Genomic DNA, 24,708 nt, shown 5'->3' with positions numbered 1-24,708 from the left:
CTACCCGATGTGAGGAAGATGATGACAGGTCTGCCTGAATTTAAAGTAAAACATGAAGGTGTTTGTCAGGGGTGTGCCGAAGGAAAGCATACAAGGGGACCATTCCCCTCAAGTGATAGCAAGACTACTGACATATTGCAATTGATTCATTCTGATCTATCTGGTGCAATGCCCGTGAACTCATTGGGAGGATACTTATATTATGTTATCTTTATGGATGACTTCTCTCGCAAGACTTGTATATATTTCTTGAAGACGAAGGACAAAGTATTCTCATGGTTCCAACTTCCATTACTTCAAAGCTTTGGTCGAAAACCAAACCGGGAAGAAGATCAAAATATTGAGGACCGATAATGGAACCGAATACGAATCAAATGAGTTCAAAGATTATTGTAGAGAAGTTGGCATTAAGAGGGAGACTACTCCCGCATATATTCTTGAGCAAAATGGTGCTGCTGAAGGGAAGAATCGTTCTATCGTAGAAGCCACTCGTGCCATGCTTCATGATCAAAGCCTTTCAAAGTTCTTATGGGTCGAAGATGCAAACACCGTCGTGTATGTTCAAAATAGATGCCCTCATCAAGCGTTGGACTCCAAAACTCCCGAAAAAGTTTTCATCGGTAAGAAACTTGATGTTTGTCACTTTAGAATTTGTAGTAACCCCGTATATTTTCCTGTGCCGAAAGAAAAGTGAAGCAAATTGGATGCTTTTGGGAAGAAAGGAACATTTGTGGGCTACAGTGAAACTTCTAAGGCATATAGAATCTATGTGCCTGGTCAAAGAGAAGTGGAGATAAGTCATGATGTCACTTTCGATGAGGATGTTGCCCTTGGGAAGATTAGTAACCTTCCTCTTCCAAGGAAGGACAAAGAAGCAGATTCCTGAAAGCAAGGAGAACCGCGGGATGAACAGCCCGATTTTGAAGGACCAACGGATCCCATTGATCCAACCCCTCATGAGCCCTCCTCCTCGAAAACAAGACCCTCATGGCTTAAGGGGACTCTCAAAGATGCCGAGAGACATGTTGCATGTAGGGGGACATTTTATGAAAGCAAGAAGCTGAATAGGTAACAAGGGTACTTAACTGCAATGAGCACCATTGTTCAATTTGAGCCTTGCACATTCAAAGAAGCTTGCAAACACCGAGTTTGGAAGGATGCAATGAACGAAGAGTATGAGTCTATTATGAAGAATGATGTCTGGGATGTGGTTCCTCGACCAAAGGACAAATCCGTTGTCACCTTGAAATGGCTCTATAAAATCAAGCATGGTGCTGATGGAAGTGTTGAAATGTTCAAGGCAAAATTCGTTGCTCGAGGCTTCTCTCAAAAGGAAGGTGTAGATTATGATGAGATATTTGCACCGGTTACCTGCTACACCATCATCCGTTCAATTATAGCCCTTGCTGCCTCACAAGGATGGAATCTTCACTAGATGGATGTCAAGACTTCCTTCTTGCATGGTTCACTTAAGGAGGAAGTCTATATAGAACAACATGAGGGGTTTGAAGTTCAAGATCGTCAGACACATGTATGCAGGTTGAAGAAAGCCCTCTATGGGTTGAAGCAAACCCCCGGGGCTTGGTATGAGAGGATCGATAGCGATCTAATGAAGCTGGGATTTACAAGAAGTGAAGTTGATCTGAACCTTTACTTTAAGGTTGAGAATGATAGATCTCGACTCTTGGTACTCTATGTGGACGATCTCTTCTGACAAGTGCAAACCCTCTTATTCATCAATGTAAGAGGGAGTTGGCTTACGAATTCGAAATGAAGGACCTAGGATTGATGCATTACTTCCTAGGGTTGGAAGTCTCACAAAAGCCAGGGGAGATTTTCCTTTCCCAAGGAAAATATATTGTGAAGATACTTGAAAGATTTGGGATGGCGCACTGCAAGTCCGTGACTACTCCGATGTTACTTAACTTCAAGAAGTTATGCGGAAGTGTTGTTGGGCCCGATTTGGGAAATCCTTCTGAGTATCGTCAACTCATGGGGGGCCTGATGTTCTTGGTGAACTCTCGTCCGGACATATGTTTTGCAGTGAATACATTGAGCCAGTTTATGGTCAAGCCTCATCACATACATTGGATTGCTACCAAGAATCTCTTGAGATATCTTCGAGGCACAATCACTTATGTCCTAAGATGCACTGTCAGGAATGTGAGGCTCCATGGTTATTCTGATGCAGACTAAGTTTGCAGTGTGGTAGATCGTAAAAGCACATCTGGATGTTGCTTCACTCTAGCTTCTACTTCGATATCATGGATGAGCAAGAAGCAAAAGTCAGTTGCCTTGAGCACCGCTAAGGATAAATAAATTGCTGCTAGTTTGGCCTCCTGTGAAGTTGTTTGGTTGAGGAAGCTCTTTAGTGAGCTGTTTGGACATGTGTTGGATACCACCGTGATCTTCTGTGACATCTAGAGTTGGATTCGTCTTTCGAAGAATCACGTGTTTCATGACCGCATCAAGCATATTGATATCAGGTACCACTTTATCCAGGATATGGTACAACGAGGAGCAATAAGGCTCCAACACATTGGGATTGATGATCAGGTCGCCAATATTCTCACGAAGCCCCTGGGGAATGTCAAATTCTTAACCTTCCGTGAATGACTTGGAGTCGTGGAGATACCCTCTTATGAGGGTCCCGTATGAGATGGATGTTGATCTCTAAGAACTCTGGGGGGCTTGGGGTACTTCTTGGAGCGATGAACGACCATAGGGTGAGTGGTTCACCTTCTCCTAATGATGCGCGATGTACAGGGTGAGTGGTTCACCTTCCCCTGTGATACCCCATGTTGAGATATGCATAGGATGAGTGGTTCACCTTCTCCTATGGCATATGAGCAGGATGAGTGGTTCACCTCCTATCGGCACATCCTACCTATGCAATCCGGGACTCATAGGAAGTACCTCTCATCTGGCAAATGAGTAGGGAAATGAAGATAGGGACCATAGTACTACTGATGGACGCATCGTATACTACCGTACTCCCTGTGCTAGGATGTTGATATTGATCTTGGATCAATGGTAACTGACTTCGAGTCAGTTAAGAGTGGTATGACACACTCTCTATTATTCGAGATTGACTTCGGGTCAATGGAGAATGATATGATACATTCTCGATCATTTCTTCTTTCTTCATAGTTCAGCAGAGCAAAGCCAGTGATGGTACAAACCGTCAGACAGTTTGGCAAGTCAAGTTCTCCCTAGTTGAGAGGGAGTGTTAAATTTGCAAACTAGGGCCAAACTTCACATTGGATAGCTCAAATGAGGCAGCTCATATTTTTATTGGATTCCTCTCTCCAAGAGGTGTAGGATTGATCTAAAGATCATCCCATTATGACATGTACAAGTGAAATTATAAATTTATTTTGATTATGGACAAATTGTCAAGGTCGGCCAGCAATCTCATGTAGGCTCAAAAGCCCAACAATCATGTCTATTCATCCTCAACGTTTGCATATAAATACATGGTGCCTCCTCCTCATTTGGACACTTCACTCACTCACAATCTTCTCTCTCCTTCATTTGAATGGGTACAAAATTTAGAAGCTGCTCTCCACACATGCGAAGAAAAGGAAGGGTTTTCTGTTCCAGCCATTGACCAGAGTTGACCGAAATTGCAAAGGCTGTTTTTGACTGCGTTGACCAAGTGTTGACCTGTTTTGGGTGTGGTTTTGGGTGGAGGAATTCTGTTTGAGCAGGCCGCACTTCTGGGCACGAAATCCAAGGCAATCTGACCTCTGTTTGACCGGAGTTGACTGTGCTAGGGCTGGCTGCAGTGTTGACCTTTGTTGACCAGGTTTGACTGGACTTTTTTTGGATTGTTTTTGGGCCGATTAGACTTGCTGTTGGAGACCGAAGTTGACTGGGTTTGACCGAGCTGAATTGAGGCAGAATTCTGCCCTGTTGACCAGTGTTTTCTTTCCGGTTAGGGCTTTCTCTTTCTGCTATTTCACTAATCAGATTTTCATTATAATTGGGCAAGTGAATATTATACATTGTACTCTCTCTCTCTGCTGAACTTTTGAAGAATTATAAAGAAGAATTGATCAAGGGTTTGTCCCTGGCTGGTGCCATATCTTGTGTCCTCTTGTATTGGCTAGTCTTCTACTGTTATTGTTTATGTTCTATCTGCGTTTTACTATCATGTTGATGTGATTGTTAAACTGGATATCGATATCGGGCTAATAAAGAAATTGAAGTAAAATTGCTCTAAGCATAGAACATACCATTGTTATCATAAAATTAACACATGGCATTCCAGAGATTTCATCAGCTGGCATCCACATTTGTGCACACTTTGAGGACAGAGCTCTTTTAATTTTTAAAGGAGATGTTGTGTCACGCCTTGAAGAGCTTCACATATCAGGAATTTACATAACTCGGAGTCTACATAAGTTCTGTCAAATCGTAAATATGATGTGTTAAGGTCTGACAGCATTTTGAAAAAACTAGTCTGGCTCAACTGTTAACATGGCCAGTAGCTGACTCAGTTTAACTTGGTAAAGACAAACTCCAAACCATTGACTTGGCCAAGTCAGACACTGAGTTAGCCAAGCTAGATCCAAAATCGTTGACTTATCCTAGTAACTTTTGGGAAGATATGTCAACCTGTCAGCATACCCACTGAAATAAACTGAAAGTGATAAAGAATAAACAAAAGAAACAATCTCTAACCTACCTTCCTCAAAGATCTCCTTACCTTTCTTACACCAATAGTTGCAGAGAATCCCCCCACCCACCACCACTCACTCTCCTGCTCACGAAGCTTGCATCGCAATGGAGCATGATCTCAGAATGATTCCCCACTCTCCCAAAACAGTTCTTGTTGCTACTAGACCATGGAAGAAGAAATTAGAAATTGCTTTTTCAAGAGATTTAAGAAAGCTTAGTCAATAGTCAAATTATTTGTCTTTTTTAGTTTAGAATCTAGATTCTAGAACTTATGAGTTATTTGTCTTTATTATGTCATAAACATTATACAACGATTGAAGTTTGAACTGTTGACTGTTTATTCCAACTCTTCGGTCGTGACGCCCTGTTTCATTTCATGGTTGATGTTATCTGTTACAGTGTGTTGATGACAAATGTTATCTGTTGAAACTCGAAGGTTTAAGGTTGATGACACCGTTATTCATTTGATAGGAATGCTATAAGTTATAACTGCTAGATAGTTGATATTATTCGTGTACTATATGGTTGATGCTTTGATGATTATCGGTCATCTACTACAAAATCTATATTTTCATATTTCCTGCAATGAATTTTCCATTATGCATGTCTTTTTTTTAATATATGTGCACCAAAATGTATTAAAGCATATATTATATAAACCCACTCCCAAAACAATGATGGAATTTTTTAGAAAATAGCATTTCATGCTCACATTTACATGCTTTGTGTCCCCACTCCCATGTTCCAACAGCTACGTTCATACCTTTTTCTCAATATTTGCATTCGGAATGTTTACAGTATCATTAATCTACTACAAAAATCTATGTTCTCGTATTTCTTGCAACTAATTTGCCATTCTACATGTTTTTTGGAATATATGTGCATCCAAGCCCTTGAATCACACTTAATTGGCACCACTTTGATTTGTCTTCATGTGAGGCACCCTCTCCTTTGTCTATATTAGGCTTTGGAAATTTGTGTACTTTTCCCCTATAGGCATGGATTTTTATGTTTTCTTTTGTTTTGATTAGGCCACTTTTGTAGGCTCCTACTCAAGTTTACATGGGATTGTTTTTTGCTGAGTCCAAACTATCATGTATTTTTCCCTAACAGGTTTGCCTTTTTTATGTTTTTATTTTGATTTTATTATGCCCTTTTGAGGGCTCCTCCTCAAGTTTATGTGGACAGCTCTTTTCCAAGTCCAAATTTTTAACAATCATAACAGGCTCTAAAGGAAATCTCTTTTTAGTTATGAAGCTGTAACAGAGCGTGGCCCAGATTGCACTGCAATTAGAATCCTTCCAAAAATAAAGTTGTAATGGTACTAACCATCCTAGAAGGATGCTTGTCATAATTGATATTTATTAATTTAAAAAAATGTTAAAATCAACGGTATGCCTCTGACTGCAATGCCAATTACTATTGAGTAAAACATTCAAGCTCAAATATTTAAGTTTCAAAATAATGAACAAATCCAATATCAAACTCACAAATAGTATGCCTCTGACTGCAATTACAATGACTACTATAAATTCGATCGCTCATGCTCAAATATTTAAGCTTCAGTAGAATGAACAAATCCAATATCAAACACACAAATGCAATCATGTATATACTATATATTACCTGTACAAACATGACAGGAACTGAGAGTTGTAGTAGAGTTTCGTCTCTTACCGCTCCATTCACACCCTAACACAAGACGGCAGGATAAATCAAAACTATCTTTATATGTGCACAAATGTAACGGACACCATTTTCCAGACTCTGTTTATGAAAGAAAATCTACAGAACTCTTCCAGAGTAATTTTCTGAGATTAGCACATTAAAACAGAAATACACACCCTCAGTCAAATATATGTCAAAATTTTCCATAGGGATGTAATTAAAATTTGCTATCAAATTCTCTTCTATGAATGTGAATTTCAATACTCTACTAGAGTGATATATACCTTCTGAATGCTTATTTCTCAGGACATGGCAGATAATTTAACAAAGTAACACATCATCTGGTATAGAATTGATTAAAGGGAAACATATAGAACTCATAGATTACCCTAGACAATACTCTAGGCAGATGTCTGTGTATTAAAATTGATAAAATTCTTGCTTAAATTGTAGTTGGTACATTCTAGTTGAACTTTGGAATTTAATTTGAAATTATATTTTGTTTTGGGCATTACATGAATTTAGGAATTTAATTTGCCAACTTCATTGGGAAAATTTTGGTTTAAGCACCACATTAACCTAGGATAAGATCATAAGAAGTAATTGTATGTTGAGAGGATCCTTTAAGAATCAACATGATATCAGAGCTATGGATGAAAGAGCAGCCTCAAAAAGAAGCCCTAAATCTCGTTTTCATCTCTGTTGAGAATAACCCTGCTTATGGAACCTTGATAGAAGGAAAGACCGTAATTCAGTCAAAGCATCTTTACATCTATGGAGATGCCATAGTCCAAAAATCTCAGAAGTTAATTACAAGGCATCCAAAAATTTCAGTAGTTAATTGCAGGGGGTCTGAAAATCTCAGTATCCATTGCAGCAGACTGAAAAATCTCAGAGCCTGTAGGCCAAGAAGCCTCAGGCATGACATCAGAAGCCCAAAATTCTTCAGAACTAATCTGAGTTGCAGAAGGCTGAACATGATCTGACTACAGTGACCAAAATGTCTCAAAGTCAGCCAGCTGTTTATTTGTTTTCAAATTTGTCTTTGTGATGTTTTTCTGACAAAGCAGCCTAACGAAGTTTGAAAGGATAAATTAGCAATATTGATCTACCCTTTAATCTTTGACCTGCAGAAGGAAATGAACTGATGACAAGTTTAAGTAGAAGGGCCAATACCTCAAGTGGCTGGGACGAAGTGTTGGAGATCTAAGCAAACATTTATTTCCATACAAGCACACTACAGTAATAAGTTAGACAAAGATGTCCAGCGAAGTTAGAAACCTATGAAATAAAAGGTACAATCACAAAGCCGAGATACATTGTGAGGTATGTATCATTGCTCATTTGGATCAAAAGTTCTACTTCAAGAAATAATAGCTTTGAATATGCTTATGGAAATAGCCTTGTATCAAAGTGATAGGACTATAGTTAACAATCTGATCTGTCCAAGCCTATCTTGTTCAAGAAATAGAAATAGATTCAGGGTATTGCCAATAAGGGTTTTTGTTTGCTTGTGACTCTCAATTGACAAAGTAAGAATCTCTGAGCAAGTCTTGAAGAAGAACAACTGTTACAATGGTTGAAGAAACCGAAACCTTAAATTTCTTAAGAATCCGATCTGATGTATTTCTTTGGAGTCTGGACTAATATCTATATTTTAAGCAGTTAAAAACTCAAGGAAATGTGACCCTTCACTCAGGCTCTGAAAAAAAAAAATTGGAAATGTTGCAATTATAGGCAAGATATGTCTCTGCATAAAAACTGCTGAATAGGCATGGTACCTATGATGCTCAGCCTTGAAATATAAAAATGATCAGTTTCACTAATATGCCTGCAGTGTTGAAGTTACCAGCTTGAAAAGTAATTGCATCATCTGTTGTCATGAAGCTTAAGATATAAAGCACCCTGGAAAGATGCACTGTGACTTGTACAAAATATAGATGACCAGCCCTGGAATCTATTTTTTAAGCAGTTAAAAACTAAAGGAATATGTGACCCTTTACTCAAGCTCTGGAAAAAAAAAAAAAAAAATATTTGGAAATGTTGCAATTATAGGCAAGATATGTCTCTGCATAAAAATTGCTGAATAGGCATGGTATCTATGATGCTCAGCCTTGAAATATAAAAAGGATCACTTTCACTAATATGCCTGCAGTGTGCCTGCAGTGTTGAAGTTACAAGCTTGAAAGTAATTACAACATCTGTCGTCATGAACCTTAAGTTATAAAGTGTTAAAATTGGAAACTAGGGCCAAACTCCACATGGGTCATCTTATTTATGACAGCTGATATTTTCCTTGGATTCCTCTCTCCGAGAGGTGTAGGATTGATCTAAAGATCATCCAATTCCGACATATACAAATGAAGTTATGAATTTACTTTGATTATGGACAAATTGTCAAGGTCAGCCAGCAAACTTATGTAGGCTCAGAAGCCCAACAGTCACGTCTAATCATCCTCAACGTTTGCTATAAATACATGATGCCTTAGCCTCATTTGGACACACTCATCTTCACACTTCTCTCTCTCCTCATTGATTGGGTGCATATTTCTGGGCCTCTCTCTCTCCACACAGCCGAAATTTCAGGATAGCGAAATTTCAGGATGCCGAAATTTCAGGTGACCGACTTTCTGGACAATTTGACCATGCGTTGACCTCTTTTGACTGTGTTTTTGTGAGGGATATCTCTGTTTGGGCAGGCCACATTTCCAGACAGAAATCAAGGCTAAACGTTGATTGTTGACCAGTGTTGACTACAGCTAGGGCTGACTGCAGGTGCGCTGTTTGACCAGACTTTGATTGGGCTGAATTTGACTAATTTGAGGGTTGTTTTATCTTGCTGTTTGGAGGCCGAAGCTGACTGAAGTTGACCGATTTGCTAAAGGTTAAATCTGCCCTATTTACCAGGGTTGACTTTTCTGGTTAGGGCCCTTTTGCTGCTGTTATAAATTATCAGATTTGTAAATTGTACTATCTCTCTTTGTTGAACTATTGAAGACTAAAAGAAGATTTGATGAACAGTTTCCCCACATTGGGGTTTGTCCCTGGTTGGTGCCACATCTTGTGTCCTCTTGGCTTGGCTTGTCTTCTACTGTTTATGTTTATGTTCTATCTGCATTTTACTATCTTGTTGATGTGATTGCTAATCTGAATATTGATACTAGGCTAATAAAGAAATTGAAGTAAAATAGCTCTAAAGCATATGTTGAAATTGGCAACTAGGGCCAAACTCCATGTGGATCATCTTATTTATGGCAGTCGATATTTTTCTTGGATCCCTCTCATCGAGAGGTGTAGAATTGATCTAAAGATCATCCAATTCCAATAAGTATTCATGGAGTTATGAATTTATTTGTGTTATAAGACAATTCGTCAAGGTCGGCCAGCAACTAAACAACACCCACATGTGCTCAACGTTTTAGGATAAAAAGAGATGACTTGAGAGCTAAGTTGCACTGAAACGGATACGGGAACGGATACGGATACGGGGTTTGAAACGGATACGACAAATTTTCAAAATATGAGGATACGATACGGCAAGGAAACGGCATGCATATATATATATATATATATATATTTCATATTACCATTCATCTTTTAGAATCTAGAATCTATATCTAAAAATGCATAGTCATTGTCATGAAATCAACATAAACAAATCATCATCATCAATTCAGCATAAAAATTGTCATCATCATTAGTGATTATTATAACATTCAACATATTATCATCATCATTAATAATGTAATCAGAAATGCAACAACCTTTGTGCTTTCGGGTCCAACTCCTTCAAAGAACGTGTCATGCATGGCAGATGATATCTATCTTCCTTGCATGACAATTAAAAGGCCCATGGGATCATTGGGATATTCCATCAAGACCTATCTGAACATTTCAATCTTCTCAATGTCTGCATGGTCTTGTGACTATATGCAGGCACAAGATTGGCTAGAGAAGATTTGTTACATTGGAGGGATTTATGAAATCAAAAGCAAAATCAATGACAATTAACAAAACCTTAACCAAAATGAAAATTAATCGCTCAAATAAACCTCTTTACGAAGACATTCATCAAACCCCTTTATTTGCATTTTTGAACATCTATCTTTTTCTTAGTAAGAATTTTTGATAAATATATGGAGTGTTGTTGTTTCTAAATATTTAGAAAAGATTTTAGGAGACTCTGTTTATAGTGAGTTTATTTGCAAATCTGATTTCTTCATTTTTATTATTTATTTATGGCTATGCAAATTTTCAAGCTTTTTAACATTTTAAGGGTGGATTCTGATCACAATTTTCGTGGATCCGTTTTACCGGAAACGGATCCAAAAAAATTTAAATCCCTTGGAAACGTATCCAATTCCAAATCTAAAGTTTCCGATTTTTTGAAACGGCACAAAAACGTTTTTACAGTGTTTCGGACAAGAATCGTATCCGTTTATGTATCGGAAACGGGGATCCGCGTTTCTGGGAAATTCTTCAGGAGTTTCCGGTAACTTAGCTTGAGAGTCATTTCACACACACTTCTCTCTTGATTTCTCTCCACTTGTCTTGGATTTTACCGTGAGATAAATCTAGGAGGAAGAAGCCCTAGACGTTGGAGGAAAGGAAGTTGCCCTAGCCTCAAGAAAGAAAATAGGCTAGCGAAGTTATGGAAGGGATCTATGTTGACCTAAACAAGCTCATGGAAGAAGTTTAACACAACTATGGAGGAAGCCTTAACAAGCCCTAGCTGTAGTCCTAAAGCATCCCTAACGTTGTCCTAAATCTGCCCTAACTGCAGGTCTGTTCAAGCCCTAGACACAGGTCTATTGACGTGTCTTGGGTGCAAGAAAGGGCAACGTATGATGCTACAAGAAGAGGCCAAGGCAGCAAAGGAGTTAAGGTCTAGTTAGAGGCTAACGGAGTTGTTGATAGAGAGTTGAGGAGCTGAGCTTGGAAGCCTAGTTGAAGAAGGGTGATCACAGGTCTGTTTGGGGCAGCGAAAAAGTAAGGGAAGCCTATTTTGAGTGGGTTGTAGGTGACAGCGTGGGACTGTGGTAGGCCACAGTCCTAACCACCTCAAAACAGGGACAGTGTGGAAAGGTTGAGGGCTCAAACATGCCCAAAACAGCAGCGTGCTAGGGGAGGTGTCTCATGAAGGTTGTTTGTGGATTGTTAGAGGAGTTTAGGGCTGCCCTAGTGCCCTAACCAGAACAGCCACGAACAGCAGTATACAAACATATTTGGAGCAACATTTGTATGGTGTGTTGGCAGCTAGATACATGGGACAGCAAGGTCGCTTCGTGGAGAAATCAATAGGACAGCAATCAATGACATGGTGCAGCAAGGCTACAATGGGACAGCAACAATAGCATAGTGTTGCAAACTCATTAGGACAGCAGCAAGGTACAGCATGCCAAATGGGACAGCTAGGCAATGGTGCTTGTTGGAGCATAGCAAATGGGACAGCAGTATGCCAAACATGGAATGGCAATGTCACTAACAGTGGGACAGTTGTATGCCACATGGGACAGCAGTGGCTAGCATGGTGCAGCTATGGCACATGGGACAGTTGTGGCAGCATGGTGCAACAATGACACATGGGACAGCAGTGGCAGCATAAGGTGCAGCAGTATGATGTGTGCAGCATGGTCATGAGGTCCAGCATAGTGATGATGGGTGCAGCACGGTGAGGTGCAGCATGATTACGAGGTGCAACATGATGACGAAGTGCAGCACAATGATAGGTGAAGGAGTCACCTTGGAGAATCAATTGAAGCAGCATGTCTTCAACTGAGTTCAGCTATCACATGTATCATCTTCTTAGAGATGATCTATGTTCTTATTTAGATAAGTCAAAGTGTCGACTTCTATTGCAAATGTAATATCACTCTCTCTCTCTCTCTGTTGAACTATTGAAGAAAATATAAGAAGAATTGATCAAGGGTTTCCCCACATTGGGGTTTGTCCCTGGCTAGCGCCACATCTTGTGTCCTCTTGTTTTGGCTTGTTTTCTGCGATCTATGTTTATGTTCTATCTTCAATTTACTTTAATGTTGATGTGATTGCTAATCTGGAAAAGATATTGAGCTAACTGTGAAAATTGAAATAAATTGTTGTAAGCATAGAACATACCATTGTTGCCTAAAATTAACATAAAGCACCCTGGAAAGATGCACTGTGACTTGTACAGGATATAGATGACTAGCCCTGGAATCTATTTTTTAAGAAGTTAAAAACTCAAGGAATATGTGACCCTTTACTCAAGCTCTGAAAGGTTTTTTTATTTTTTTTGGAAATGTTGCAATTATAGGCAAGATATGTCTCCGCATAAAAATTGTTGAATAGCCATGGTATCCATGATGCTCAGCCTTGAACTATAAAAAGGATCACTTTCACTAATACGCCTTTAAAAGAGAGCACACTGTGATAAAGGAAGTTCGATTACAATGCAAAAGAGGCCAAGTCCCTCTTCAATTTAAAATTCAAAGGCTCTATCTTGATATGGTCGAACCATTTGTAGCAGGTCCAGGACAATCTGTTGCTACAAAATTCTAAATTTTTAAAGTATTGATGACATATGTGTCGTTGTGAAAGAACTTGCAATTACTACTGGTATGTGTATTTGAATACTGAAACATGTTTTGATCCATTCCTTACACATTGAAATGAAGAACAAGATTGTTTTGTTGCTACAATGAGAAATAAAAGTTATTTGGACTTGTTACTCACCATTTTGTGGGTGATATCCCTAGTAGAAAATTTTTTCCATGATGATCCTCAATCGGTAGCCCCTTGCAACCACCAACTAGCTCATTGTGCCATTTCTCCGCCCCCTGAGCCAGCCATGTGGTCCCTCACCCATCTGTCATGATCGTATGTTTGAAGGTGGGCCTCCCGAACCTAAAGGTATGCCTTGTCATGTGGCAATTGAGTATTGTAGTTTTCTTACCATGGGCACTTCTGGGCATGGATTAATGAGGGGATTCGACGGGAAGAATGGGCTAGGTTTGTGCTCTTGTCCCTAAGACCCTTTTTGGATATTAACCTCGCACTCTAGTCCCGTGGGATCTCTTTTACTGACCATTTGGCTTTAGGAATGGTATTTCACAGGAAACCCTGATTTTGGTTGCGTAGTCCCGCTCCCTCATCCGCATATATTACCCCCTTTCCACTCATTTTACCCCATTCATAATTTCTCCCACCTAGCTCCACATTCCTCCACTAGCTCCACATAGGGCTAGTTCTCCCATTCCCCTTGCCCGCACCTTGGACCGGGCCTGGAATGATGCCCCAAAGGTTGATGCAGCTAAAAAGAAAAGTGAAAGCATAATTGGCCACATTCAACAGGAAAATGTACCAGTAAATGCAAAAGATGGTCGAGACAAACACATTTAGCATGTGGGCAAAAGCCAATACATGAGCTTTACCCCATCATCATGGCCATCACACTGGTTCCTACAAGTTCTATGAGCCTCTTTCATCATATAGGAATCCATGATAATCCCAACCCCTAGTGGGCAATGAATCGCCCTACCTTAAAACTTAAAAGGGGGTATCCACTGCTATATCTCACACATCATGATCTTACCCCTTGAGCCCCAGGCAGTGAATTAAAGAAAAAGCATAAAAAGGCAAAAAGCATATAAAGAAGTTTGGAAAAATCAAGGTCAGGGCACCTCATGTACCACGATTGCTCCCTCCTATGCATTAAATAACCAAGTGTTAGCTTCCCTTTTACTAACCACCCTTGTACCCCAGCATGTGGCCCAGGGCTACCCCTTCTCATCCCTACTTCATTCACCTCTTCATCACAAACCACCACCTTTTAAAAGATGTACCTTGGACATATTATCCCCTTTAGAAGTAGAAACCACCTGATAGGATACTTGGTTAGCTCCATTTGGAGTTTCGAGACATTAGCACATGCCAAAGCCCATTATGCAAGGGCAGACCATTATGAGGTCCCCACCAGTGGTCCATGGTTTGTAAGCTCTACTCGATTTATTTGATGACTTGTTGCACTAGAAGGCTAGGGGACACATTGGATCTTACGCAGAATTGCAGACGGTCTCCATCTTGAGTTTGGCCTCCCTACACAAGGTCCTAACCCTCTAAAGGGCTACACTGGCACATGCAAGGTGTGTGTTGAGAGCCATTGTAATATTCCTAATTAGCCATGGCCACGGTGTGTTTGGTGCTAGCAAGGCTCCGAGAGCCAAGATTTGGATCCAAGAGAGTCAAGATATCCTCCGAGCTCTTAAGGATAATATGGCTACAACGCAAAACCAGCAGAAGTTGTATACTGACAGGGGTCGGGTGGAGAGACAGTTTGAGCTAGGGGACATGGTCTACCTACGATTACAACCGTGCCGACAGTCGTCATTGAAGCAAAAGGGAGCTGATAAGCTCAAGCCCCGCTTTTATGGGCCATACAGGGCGATACGCAAGATTGGACAGGTTGCATATGAATTGGAGCTGCCCCAAGGCAGCAAGATTCATAACGTTTTTCATTGTCATACCTGAAGAAGGCATTTGGGCAGCAGGTGACAGTGACAAATGAGCTACCACCCACGGATGATGAGGGGTATTTGGTGTTCCAGCCAGAGGCTATTATTGATACCAAGGAGAGGCAGCTACGGCGCAGGCCGGTCTGGGAATTCTTGGTGAGGTGGAAGAATTTACCGAATGAGGATGCCACTTGGGAGAGTGAGAAAATTTTGTGGCATCCATCACTTCAGTTTCTTGAGGACAGGCAACATTTTTCCGGGGAGACTGTAATATTCCTAATTAGCCATGGCTAATTGGAATATTCGATTTTGCTCAATTTTGCCTTCTATAGTTATTAATAAATAAATAAAGTGAGGAAAGGGGGACATAACTCACTTTATGAATAAAGTCACTCCCTAGTAGCACAACGTTGTAACTTAAAAGGGGAGCCAAGGGAGCCCAAGTACCATGTAGAGAAGGGGCCCACGTAGACACTTCGAGGGACTACGCAGATGAGAAGGAACACGTGGCAAGAGAGAGGCTACGTTGGAGGAGGTGGCCTTAGGATTTTGAGAGAGGCCAACACTATAAAGGAGAGAGGAGCCTCACCATTTTGATCATTCGATTATGTTGCATTTGAGCTAGTCATTTCGACTTAGAGCACGCTCGTTGTTTAGCCTGTCTGCGGCACTGTTTAGTGCATCGAGTGTCTCCGTTCGGAGATCTCACCCTTAGCCCCAGGGGACTTCGAGTGCCTGCTCGGGCAAGGTAGTTTCATCAGTCTTTTGCAGGAGGACCAATCTTTGGAGTTGAGGAGGAGCTGAGCATTTGATGACTGCGTAGTCTTGAGAGGGGAGGACGCAGTTTCTTTGGGTAGGAGCTCAGGACTGGGGTTTTGTGGAGGATTTGAGCCGGGAGAGTGAACTAGGGATTAACTCTTGCATATTGGAGGATTTTGGCAGAGTTTCGGATAGAGTTTTGGAGGATTCTCTTCAGGTGCAGCGCAGAGCCTTGAAGGATTTCACACATCCGCAAGGGGGTGATTTTCAAGGGTCAACTATTTTAGAAAAGCTTTTTGGGCTTTTTTGGGTTTATTGAGCAGAGGTTGATTCCAGAGTTTCAGCATTTTCTGAGGAGGGGAACAGCCCCAAATCCTCATTTGATTCTAGCAGTAGCAGCAGCACAACAATTCTCCGACAGTTTGGACGCAGTTCAGAGAGAGGCCATTTCCCTACCATTCTGAGTGTATTTCTTCACTTGCCTTGTGCAAGTCGAGGTGCTACCTGTTTGATCACCTCTTGTACTCTTTCCATTACTCAGTATAATAAAATGGCTTAGCATTTCTCTTTGCATTTCTCGAGTACTTGCTTATATTCCATGTATACATTATTGTATGTTGCACTACTGTTATTTTTGTTTTATATCTTTGAGCACCCCGGCTACTATATTGCTTGTGTTTGAGGGATATCTCTGATAGGGGATATTACAGTGGTATCAGAGCATAGATCTGGCTCAGCCTGTGGAGCTAGCAGTCTATGACACCGAGGGAGAAGCCCTACATCTGTTACAGAGGTAGGAAATACAGAGATATTGAGCGTATGTTGGAGAACACCTACTAAGAGGGAGACTGGGTTCGGGTGGTGGACACAGAACAGGAGGAGCCTGTGGTGAACACAGAATAGAAGGAGCCTGGGTTGGAAGCAGAGCAGGAGGATCCGATGGCAGATGATGACGTGAAGAAATTTGCGAACATGCTCCTCAAATCAGTGCAGGATCTGTCAAGGAAGATCGAGGTGATGGGGTAGAGATTCACGGCGGTGGAGGCTAGACAGCGTGAGAGCCCACGAGTTTTCCAGGTTGGAGAGGGATCGGGTGCATCTCACCATTTGCCAGAGCAGGGTGCCACTCAGCGTGATACTACTCAACAGGTGGCCTCACATGCCCACTTTCCTAGGAGCAGACACGGGGGCCGGAGCACAACAGGAGGCAGAGCCCGGTCATATGGGCGATTATTTTGCGGAGTATCGGGCCTATGAGCAGGAGTTCAGGGATGCTCTCTCATTCAGAGACTTTGTTTAGCTCCAGCGGGATAGTAGACCCTGCGACCATCACAGAGGATACCAGCATTATCATGATGGAGACACCCACCGCACAGTTAGTAGATTCCACTTGCCTACGTTTGATGGCTCATCAAACAATTTGGCAAAGTCTTGGGTAGAGAAGTTGGACATCTATTTCCAACTTAAACAGATGTCGGAGACAGAGGCCATCAAGGTGGCAACATTACATTTGGATGGTGAGGCCCAGGACTGGTGGTTCCATGGGTTGGTTACACTTGCACACTCCACAGTGACGACATATGCCGATTTCACCAGGAGACTGATGGAGAGGTTTGACCGGAGGGATCCGGAACAGCACTTTGTTGAGCTGACGAGGCTCAAACAGACCGCAAACCTAGAGACTTACATTGCAGACTTCTTGAGGATTTCAATGATGGTGCCAGATCTATCAGCGGCACGAAGGATCTACATGTTTGTTGAGGGGTTAGCAGAGCCACTTCTGTAATATCCCTTATTAGAGATATCCTTCAAACACAAGCAAACTCCAACTAGAGAAATAACAGTAGTGCAACATACAATAATGTATACATGGAATATAAGTAGATACTCAAGAAATGCAAAGAAAAATGCTAAGCCATTTTATTATACTGAGTAATGGAAAGAGTACAAAAGGTGATCAGAAAGATGGCACCTCGACTTGCACAAGGCAAGTGAAGAAATACACTCAGAATGGTAAGGGAATGGCCTCTCTCTGAACTGCGTCCAAATTGCTAGAGAACTGTTGTGATGCTGCTACTGCTGGAATCAAATGAGGATTTGGGGTTGTTCCCCTCCTCAGAAAATGTTGAAACTCTAAAATCAGCCTCTGCTCAATAAACCCAGAAAAGCCCAAAAAGCCTTTCTAAAATAGCTGACCCCTGAAAATCACCACCTTGGGGATCTACACAATCCCTCAAGGCTCTGCGTTGCCCCTGAAAAGAATCCTCCAAAGCTCTACCCGAAACTATGCCAAAATCCTCCAATATGCAAGGGTTGATCCCTTGCTTAATCTCCAAGCTAAAATCCTCCACACGACCCAGTCCAGAGTTCCAACCCAAAGAGACTACGTCCTCCCCTCTCAAGACTCCGCAGTCATCAAAATGCTCAATTCCTCCTCAACTCCAGAAATCGCTCCTCCTGCAAAATACTGCTGAAACTACCTTGCCCGAGCAGGCACTCGAAGTCCCCCGGGGCTAAGGGTGAGATCTCTGAACGAAGACACTCGATGCACTAAACAGTGCTGCAGACAGGCTAAACAGCCAGCATGCTCTAAGTCGAAGTGACTAGCTCAAATGCAACATAATCGAATGATCAAAATGAGGAGGCTCCTCTCTCCTTTATAGCGTTGGCCTCTCTCAAAACCCTAAGGCCCACCTCCTCCAACGTAGCCTCTCTCTTGCCACGTGTTCCTTCTCCATCTACGCAGTCCCTCCAAGTGTCTACGTGGGCCCCTTCTCTACGTGGTCCATGGGCCCCCCATGGCTCCCCTTTTAAGTTACAACGTTGTGCTACTAGGGAGTGACTTTATTCATTAAGTGAGTTATGTCCCCCTTTCCTCACCTTTTTATTTATAAATAACTATAGAAGGCAAAATTAAATAAATCAAATATTCCAATTAGCGATGGCTAATTAGGAATATTACAGTCTCCCCCGACAAAATGTTGCTTGTCCTCAAGCAACTGAAGTGATGGATGCTGCAAAATTTTCACTCTCCTAAGTGGCATCCTTATCCGGTAAATTCTTCCACCTCACCAAGAATTCCCGGACCGTCCTGCTCCGTAGCTACCTCTCCCTGGTATCAATAATAGCCTCTGCCTGCAACACCAAATGCCCCTCATCATCCGTCGGTAGTAGCTCATCTGTCACTGTCACTTGCTGCCTCAATGCCTTCTTCAAGCATGATACATGAAAAACGTTATGAATCTTGCTGCCTTGGGGCAGCTCCAATTCATACGCAACCTATCCAATCCTGTGTATCACCCTGTATGGCCCATAAAAGCGGGGCTTGAGCTTATCAGCTCCTTTTTGCTTCAGTGACGACTGTCGATATGGCTGTAATCGTAGGTAGACCAAGTCCCCTACCTCAAACTGTCTCTCCAACCGACCCCTATCAGCATACAATTTCTGTTGGTTCTACATTGTAGCCATATTATCCTTGAGAGCTCGGAGGATATCCCGACCCTCTTGGATCCAAATCTTGGCTCTCGAAGCCTTGCTAGCACCAAACATCACGTCAGCAAAAGATAAAGGATGCTAACCATACAAAGCATAGAATGGTGACATACCAATGGACATGTGATGTGTAGTGCTGTAGCAGTACTCCCCAGATGCAGCCACTTCAGCCATGCTCGTTGCTGCCCACTGACATAGTTACGCAAGTGGCCCTTCAGCCACTTGTTAACTATCTCTGTCTGCCCGTTTGTCTGTGGGTGATAACTGGTACTCGGTGTCAACTTCGTCCCCACCAACCGGAAAAGCTCCTGCCAAAATCCGCCCATGAAACGGTTGTCCCTGTGACTGATGATGGTCTTAGGAAGACCATGTAGCCTGAAAACCACTTTGAAGAACAGCTCAGCCACCTGCGTTGCTGTGTAGTGTGTGGGTATGGCGAAAAAATGTGCGTACTTTGTCAGTCGATCAACGACAACAAAGATACAATCCTTGCACTACACCATGGGCAACCCTCTGATGAAGTCCATCGAAATACTCTCCCATTTCCCTTCCGGAATGGGAAGAGGCTGCAATAATCCTGCGAGATGGCTCATCTCTTCCTTGTTCCTCTGGCAAATATCGCACTCTAGGATATGCTGAAGTACGTCCTCCTTGAGGCCCTTCCATGAGAACCTCTCTCTAATGGCCCTATAGGTTTTGGTAAACCCCTGATGGTCGACCAATGGTGAATCATGTGATGCCTGAAGTATCTTCTTCTTGAGCTGAGATCCCTCAATCAAGAAGATCCGGTCCCTATAGTACATGATCTCATCGATTACCCTGTACCTGTCATCCACCACTTTCCCATCCAGAACCTCACATGCAAATCTGTCCTTGCAGTACTCTACTAAGAGTCGAGCCCTCCAGTCTGTGTCCAAGCTCATAAGAGACAACGTGGTTGGTCTACGTGAAAGGGCATCTGCTACCACGTTGTTCTTACCCTTGACATACTCAATGTCAAAGTCATATGCTTGGATCTTACTGATCCACTTCTGCTGCCTCTCCTGTAGCTGTTTCAGCTCCAAAAAAAACCTGAGGCTGTTGTGATCAGTCCTCACCTTGAACCTGTTACCCACTAAATATTGCCGGAATTTGGCCAATGCATGCATAATGGCCAACATCTCCTTGTCATATATAGAATACAACCTCTCATGCGGAAGGAGCTTCTGGCTCTCAAAGGCTATAGGGTGACCTCCTTGCATCAACACTGCGCCGATCCCCTCTCCCAATGCATCACACTCCAAAACAAATGGCTGCGAAAAATCCAACAATACAAGCACTGGGCAGCTGCTCATAACCTCCTTGAGCCTGTCAAAGGCTCGCTGCAGTGTACCCGACCAACTGAATGCCCTCTTCCTCGTCAGATCTGTTAGGGTTGCAGCAAGCTGTGAGAAACTCTTGATGAACTTCCGGTAGTAAGTACAAACGCCAATGAATCCCCGGAGTTCTGTCACGTTCCTCGGCTCCGACCAATCTCTGATGGCCCTAATCTTCTCCTCGTAGACTCTCACTCTATCCACCCCTATGATGTGTCCCAAGTACAACATCTCCGTCAACCCAAACTCACACTTGGAGAGCTTGGCATAGAACTACTAATCCTCCAAGATGCGCAACACTGTCTCAATGTGCTGGAGATGCTCCTCCCAAGTCCTGCTGTAAATGAGAATATCATCAAAGAATACCAAGACAAACTTCCTTAAGTGACTGCGGAAGATGTGATTCATGCAGGACTGGAATGTAGCTGGGTCGTTGGTTAGCCCGAAGGGCATCACCAAAAACTCAAAGTGCCCATAGTGACACCTGAAAGCGGTCTTGGGAATGTCCTACTCCCTCACGCGAATCTGATGGTACCCAGATCTTAAATCAATCTTTGAGAAGCATTGTGCTCCTCTCAACTCATCCATCAACTCATCGATCCTAGGTATGGGGTACTTGTTCTTCAGGGTCTTCTTGTTCAGGGCCCTGTAGTCAATGCACATCCTCAATGTGTCGTCCTTCTTCTTCACCAACCCCACGGAAGAAGCAAAAGGACTCGTGCTCGCCTGAATGTGTCCAAGAGCCAGCAACTCCCGAATGGCCCGCGCAATCTCATCCCGATAGGCCTTGGGATGCCTATAGGGGGTAGTAATCATTGCCTATATGCCCTGCTCGAGCTCAATGGTGTGCTCAAACCCCCAGTCCGGTGGCTGTCCCGGCAAAATCTCCCCAAACACTGTGGCATACTGGTCAAGGATGGACTGTATCTCTGGGTGCACCGTCTGCCCTGTGGTCCCTGCCTCTGATGCACGCAGCTCCACTGCCCACTCTACGTCTCCCTTCCAGAAGACTACCTCCATCTGATGAGTCGAAACAGTCTCAAGCGGATGTGTGTTGTCCTCGTATCTTCTCATGCATCCCTGTCTTCTCATCATCCCACTCCATCTCTAGGGCCTTCCAATCTGTCGTGACCTTCCCTAGAGTGATAAGCCACTAAACACCTAGTATCATGTTGGTGTCCGGAATATCGACCACGAAAAAGTGGTCAATCAGTGTGTAGGTGCCCATCGTCACTTATAACTCTGAAACATAACGAGCACACACCATGGTCTAATCTCCTGGGACCAAAACTGAAAAGCCATCGAAACTATCTGTCTGTATACCTCTCCGCTCAACCATCTGTGCATCGATGAAGTTGTGGGTTGCCCCACTGTCAACCAAAACTAATACTCGTTGGCCATGTACTGTCCCCCGTACGCGCAGCGTCAAATACTTGGGAACTCCTCACAATGCTACAAGGGCCCCTCTGGTAGGTGCAAAAGCTGCACCACCCGCTACTGGTGGTGGAGGTGGCAAAGGATCCTGCGTAGCATGACTATCTCCTACCTCCACATCATCCTCCTCATCCTCTTCCCTGTTGCTCTTCGAGAAGACCTCAATAAAATGTGCTTTGCCAGCAGCACATCTATGTCCTGGTGCCCACAGCTCTTAACAGGTAAAGCACAACCGCTTCTTCTTCAGCTCCCTCCTGGCATCATCATCAATCTGTGCTCGTCCTGGATTCCCCTTTGGAGGTGGAATCCTCACATCCTTCCCCTTAGGCTAGAAAGCCTGTCTCTGGGGGTAAGGTGTCCGGGTCCTGGGTAAGGTATCCTGTAAGTCCCGGGTCCTGCTAATAGCATCCTGGAGTGTGGCTGGTCTAATGGATTTAACTAGACCCCGAAGTGGCTCTGCTAACCCCTCAACAAACATGTAGATCCTCTGTGTCGCCGATAGATCTAGCACCATCACTGAAATCCTCAAGAAGTCTGCAATGTAGGTCTCTGGGTTCCCAGTATGTTTGAGCCTTGTCAACTCAACAAAGTGTTGTTCCAGATCCCTCCGATCAAACCTCTCTATCAGTCTCCTAGTGAACTCGGCATATGTCGTCACTGTGGAGTGTCCGAGTGTAACCAACCCATGGAACCACCAGTCTTGGGCCTCACCATTCAAATGTAATGTCGCCACCTTGATGGCCTCTGTCTCCGACATCTGGTTAATCTGGAAATAGAGGTCCAGCTTCTCCACCCAAGACTTTACCGCACTGTTTGATGAGCCATCAAATGTACGCAAGTGGAATCTACTAGTTGTGCAGTGGGTGTCTCCATCATGATCATGCCGATATCCTCTGTGATGGTCGCGGGGCCTGTTATCCCGCTGGAGCTGAACAAAGTCTCTGAATGAGAGAGCATCCCTGAACTCCTGCCCATAGGCATGGTACTCTACAAAATAATCGCCCATATGACCGAGCTCTGCCTCCTGCTGGGCTCCGGCCCCCGTGTCTGCTCCTAGGAAAGTGGGCAGGGTAGAGCGTGTAGGGGCATGTGAGACCATCTGCTGAGTAGTATCATGCTGAGTGGCACCCTGCTCTGGCAAATGGTGGGATGTACCCGATCCCTCACCAACCTGGAAAACCCGTGGGTTTTCACGTTGTCTAGCCTCCACTACCATGAATCTCTGCCACAACACCTCGATCTGCCTCGACAGATCCTGCACTGATGTGAGGAGCATGTCCGCAAATCTCTTCCCATCCTCATCTGCCATCGGATCCTCCTGCTCTGCGTCCACCACAGCCTCCTCCTGTTCTGTGTTCACCACAGGCTCCTCCTGTTTTGTGTCCACCACCCGAACATAGTCTCCCTCTCTGTAGGTGTTCTCCAACCTACGCCCAATATCTCTGTACTTCCTACCTCTATAACAGATGTAGGGCTTCTCCCTCGGTGTCATACACTGCTAGCTCCACAGGCTGAGCCAGATCTATGCTCTGATACCACTATAATATCCCTTATCAGAGATATCCTTCAAACACAAGCAAACTCCAACTAGAGAAATAACAGTAGTGCAACATACAATAATGTATACATGGAATATAAGCAGATACTCAAGAAATGCAGAGAGAAATGCTAAGCCATTTTATTATACTGAGTAATGGAAAGAGTACAAGAGGTGATCAGAAAGATGGCACCTAGACTTGCACAAGGCAAGTGAAGAAATACACTCAAATGGTAAGGAAATGACCTTTGCCTGAACTGCGTCCAAACTGCTCGAAAACTGTTGTGCTGCTGCTACTGCTGGAATCAAATGAGGATTTGGGGCTATTCCCCTCCTCAGAAAATGCTGAAACTCTGAAATCAGCCTCTTCTCAATAAACCCAGAAAAGCCCAGAAAGCTTTTCTAAAATAGCTGACCCCTGAAAATCACCCCCTTAGAGATCTATGCAATCCCTCAAGGCTCTGCGCTGCCCCTGAAAAGAATCCTCCAAAGCTCTACCCGAAACTATGCCAAAATCCTCCAATATGCAAGGGTTGATCCCTTGCTCAATCTCCAAACTCAAATCCTCCACACAACCCAGTCCGGAGTTCCGACCCAAAGAGAATGTGTCCTCCCCTCTCAAGACTGTGCAGTCATCAAAATGCTCAGTTCCTCCTCAATTCCAGAAATCGCTCCTCCTGCAAAATACTGTTGAAACTACCTTCCCCGAGCAAGAACTCGAAGTCCCCGGAGGCTAAGGGTGAGATCTCTGAACGAAGACACTCAATGCACTAAACAGTGTTGCAGACACGCTAAACAGCCAGCGTGCTCTAAGTCGAAGTGACTAGCTCAAATGCAACATAATCGAATGATCAAAATGAGGAGGCTCCTCTCTCCTTTATAGCGTTGGCCTCTCTCAAAACCATAAGGCCCACCTCCTCCAACGTAGCCTCTCTCTTGCCACTTGTTCCTTCTCCATCTGCGCAGTCCCTCCAAGTGTTTACTTGGGCCCCTTCTCTACGTGGTCCTTGGGCCCCCCTTGGCTCCGCTTTTAAATTACAACATTGTGCTACTAGGGAGTGACTTTATTCATAAAGTGAATTATGTCCCCCTTTCCTCACCTTTTTATTTATAAATAACTATAGAAGGCAAAATTAAGCAAAATCGAATATTCCAATTAGCCATGGCTAATTAGGAATATTACAAATTCGGGGTCTAATCAGATCCACTAGAACCAGCCACACTCCAGGATGCTATTAACAGGACCCAGGACTTACAGGATGCCTTACCCAGGACTTACAGGATGCCT

At 43.2% G+C, this 24,708-nt stretch overlaps 1 protein-coding gene across 3 annotated transcripts in view; it reads right to left on the bottom strand.

Moving 5' to 3' along the window:
- The window catches only part of LOC149158470 (alpha/beta-Hydrolases superfamily protein), a 155,448-nt gene that overhangs the window by 71,826 nt on the left and 58,914 nt on the right, over positions 1-24,708 (bottom strand). For all 3 annotated transcript variants that reach the window (XM_089436233.1, XM_089436235.1, XM_089436234.1), the window contains exon 5: positions 6,310-6,375. In XM_089436233.1, the coding sequence (XP_089292359.1) occupies positions 6,310-6,375 (66 nt within the window). The remainder of the gene's footprint in view (positions 1-6,309; positions 6,376-24,708) is intronic.

This window comes from Pinus tabuliformis, chromosome 5_2 (genome assembly GCF_031772625.1).
Source record: "Pinus tabuliformis cultivar Carrire ecotype Pingquan chromosome 5_2, CPIR1, whole genome shotgun sequence".
NCBI lineage: Eukaryota > Viridiplantae > Streptophyta > Pinopsida > Pinales > Pinaceae > Pinus > Pinus tabuliformis.
Note: the sequence above shows the minus strand (reverse complement) of the source record. Positions and strands in the feature narration are given on the sequence as shown.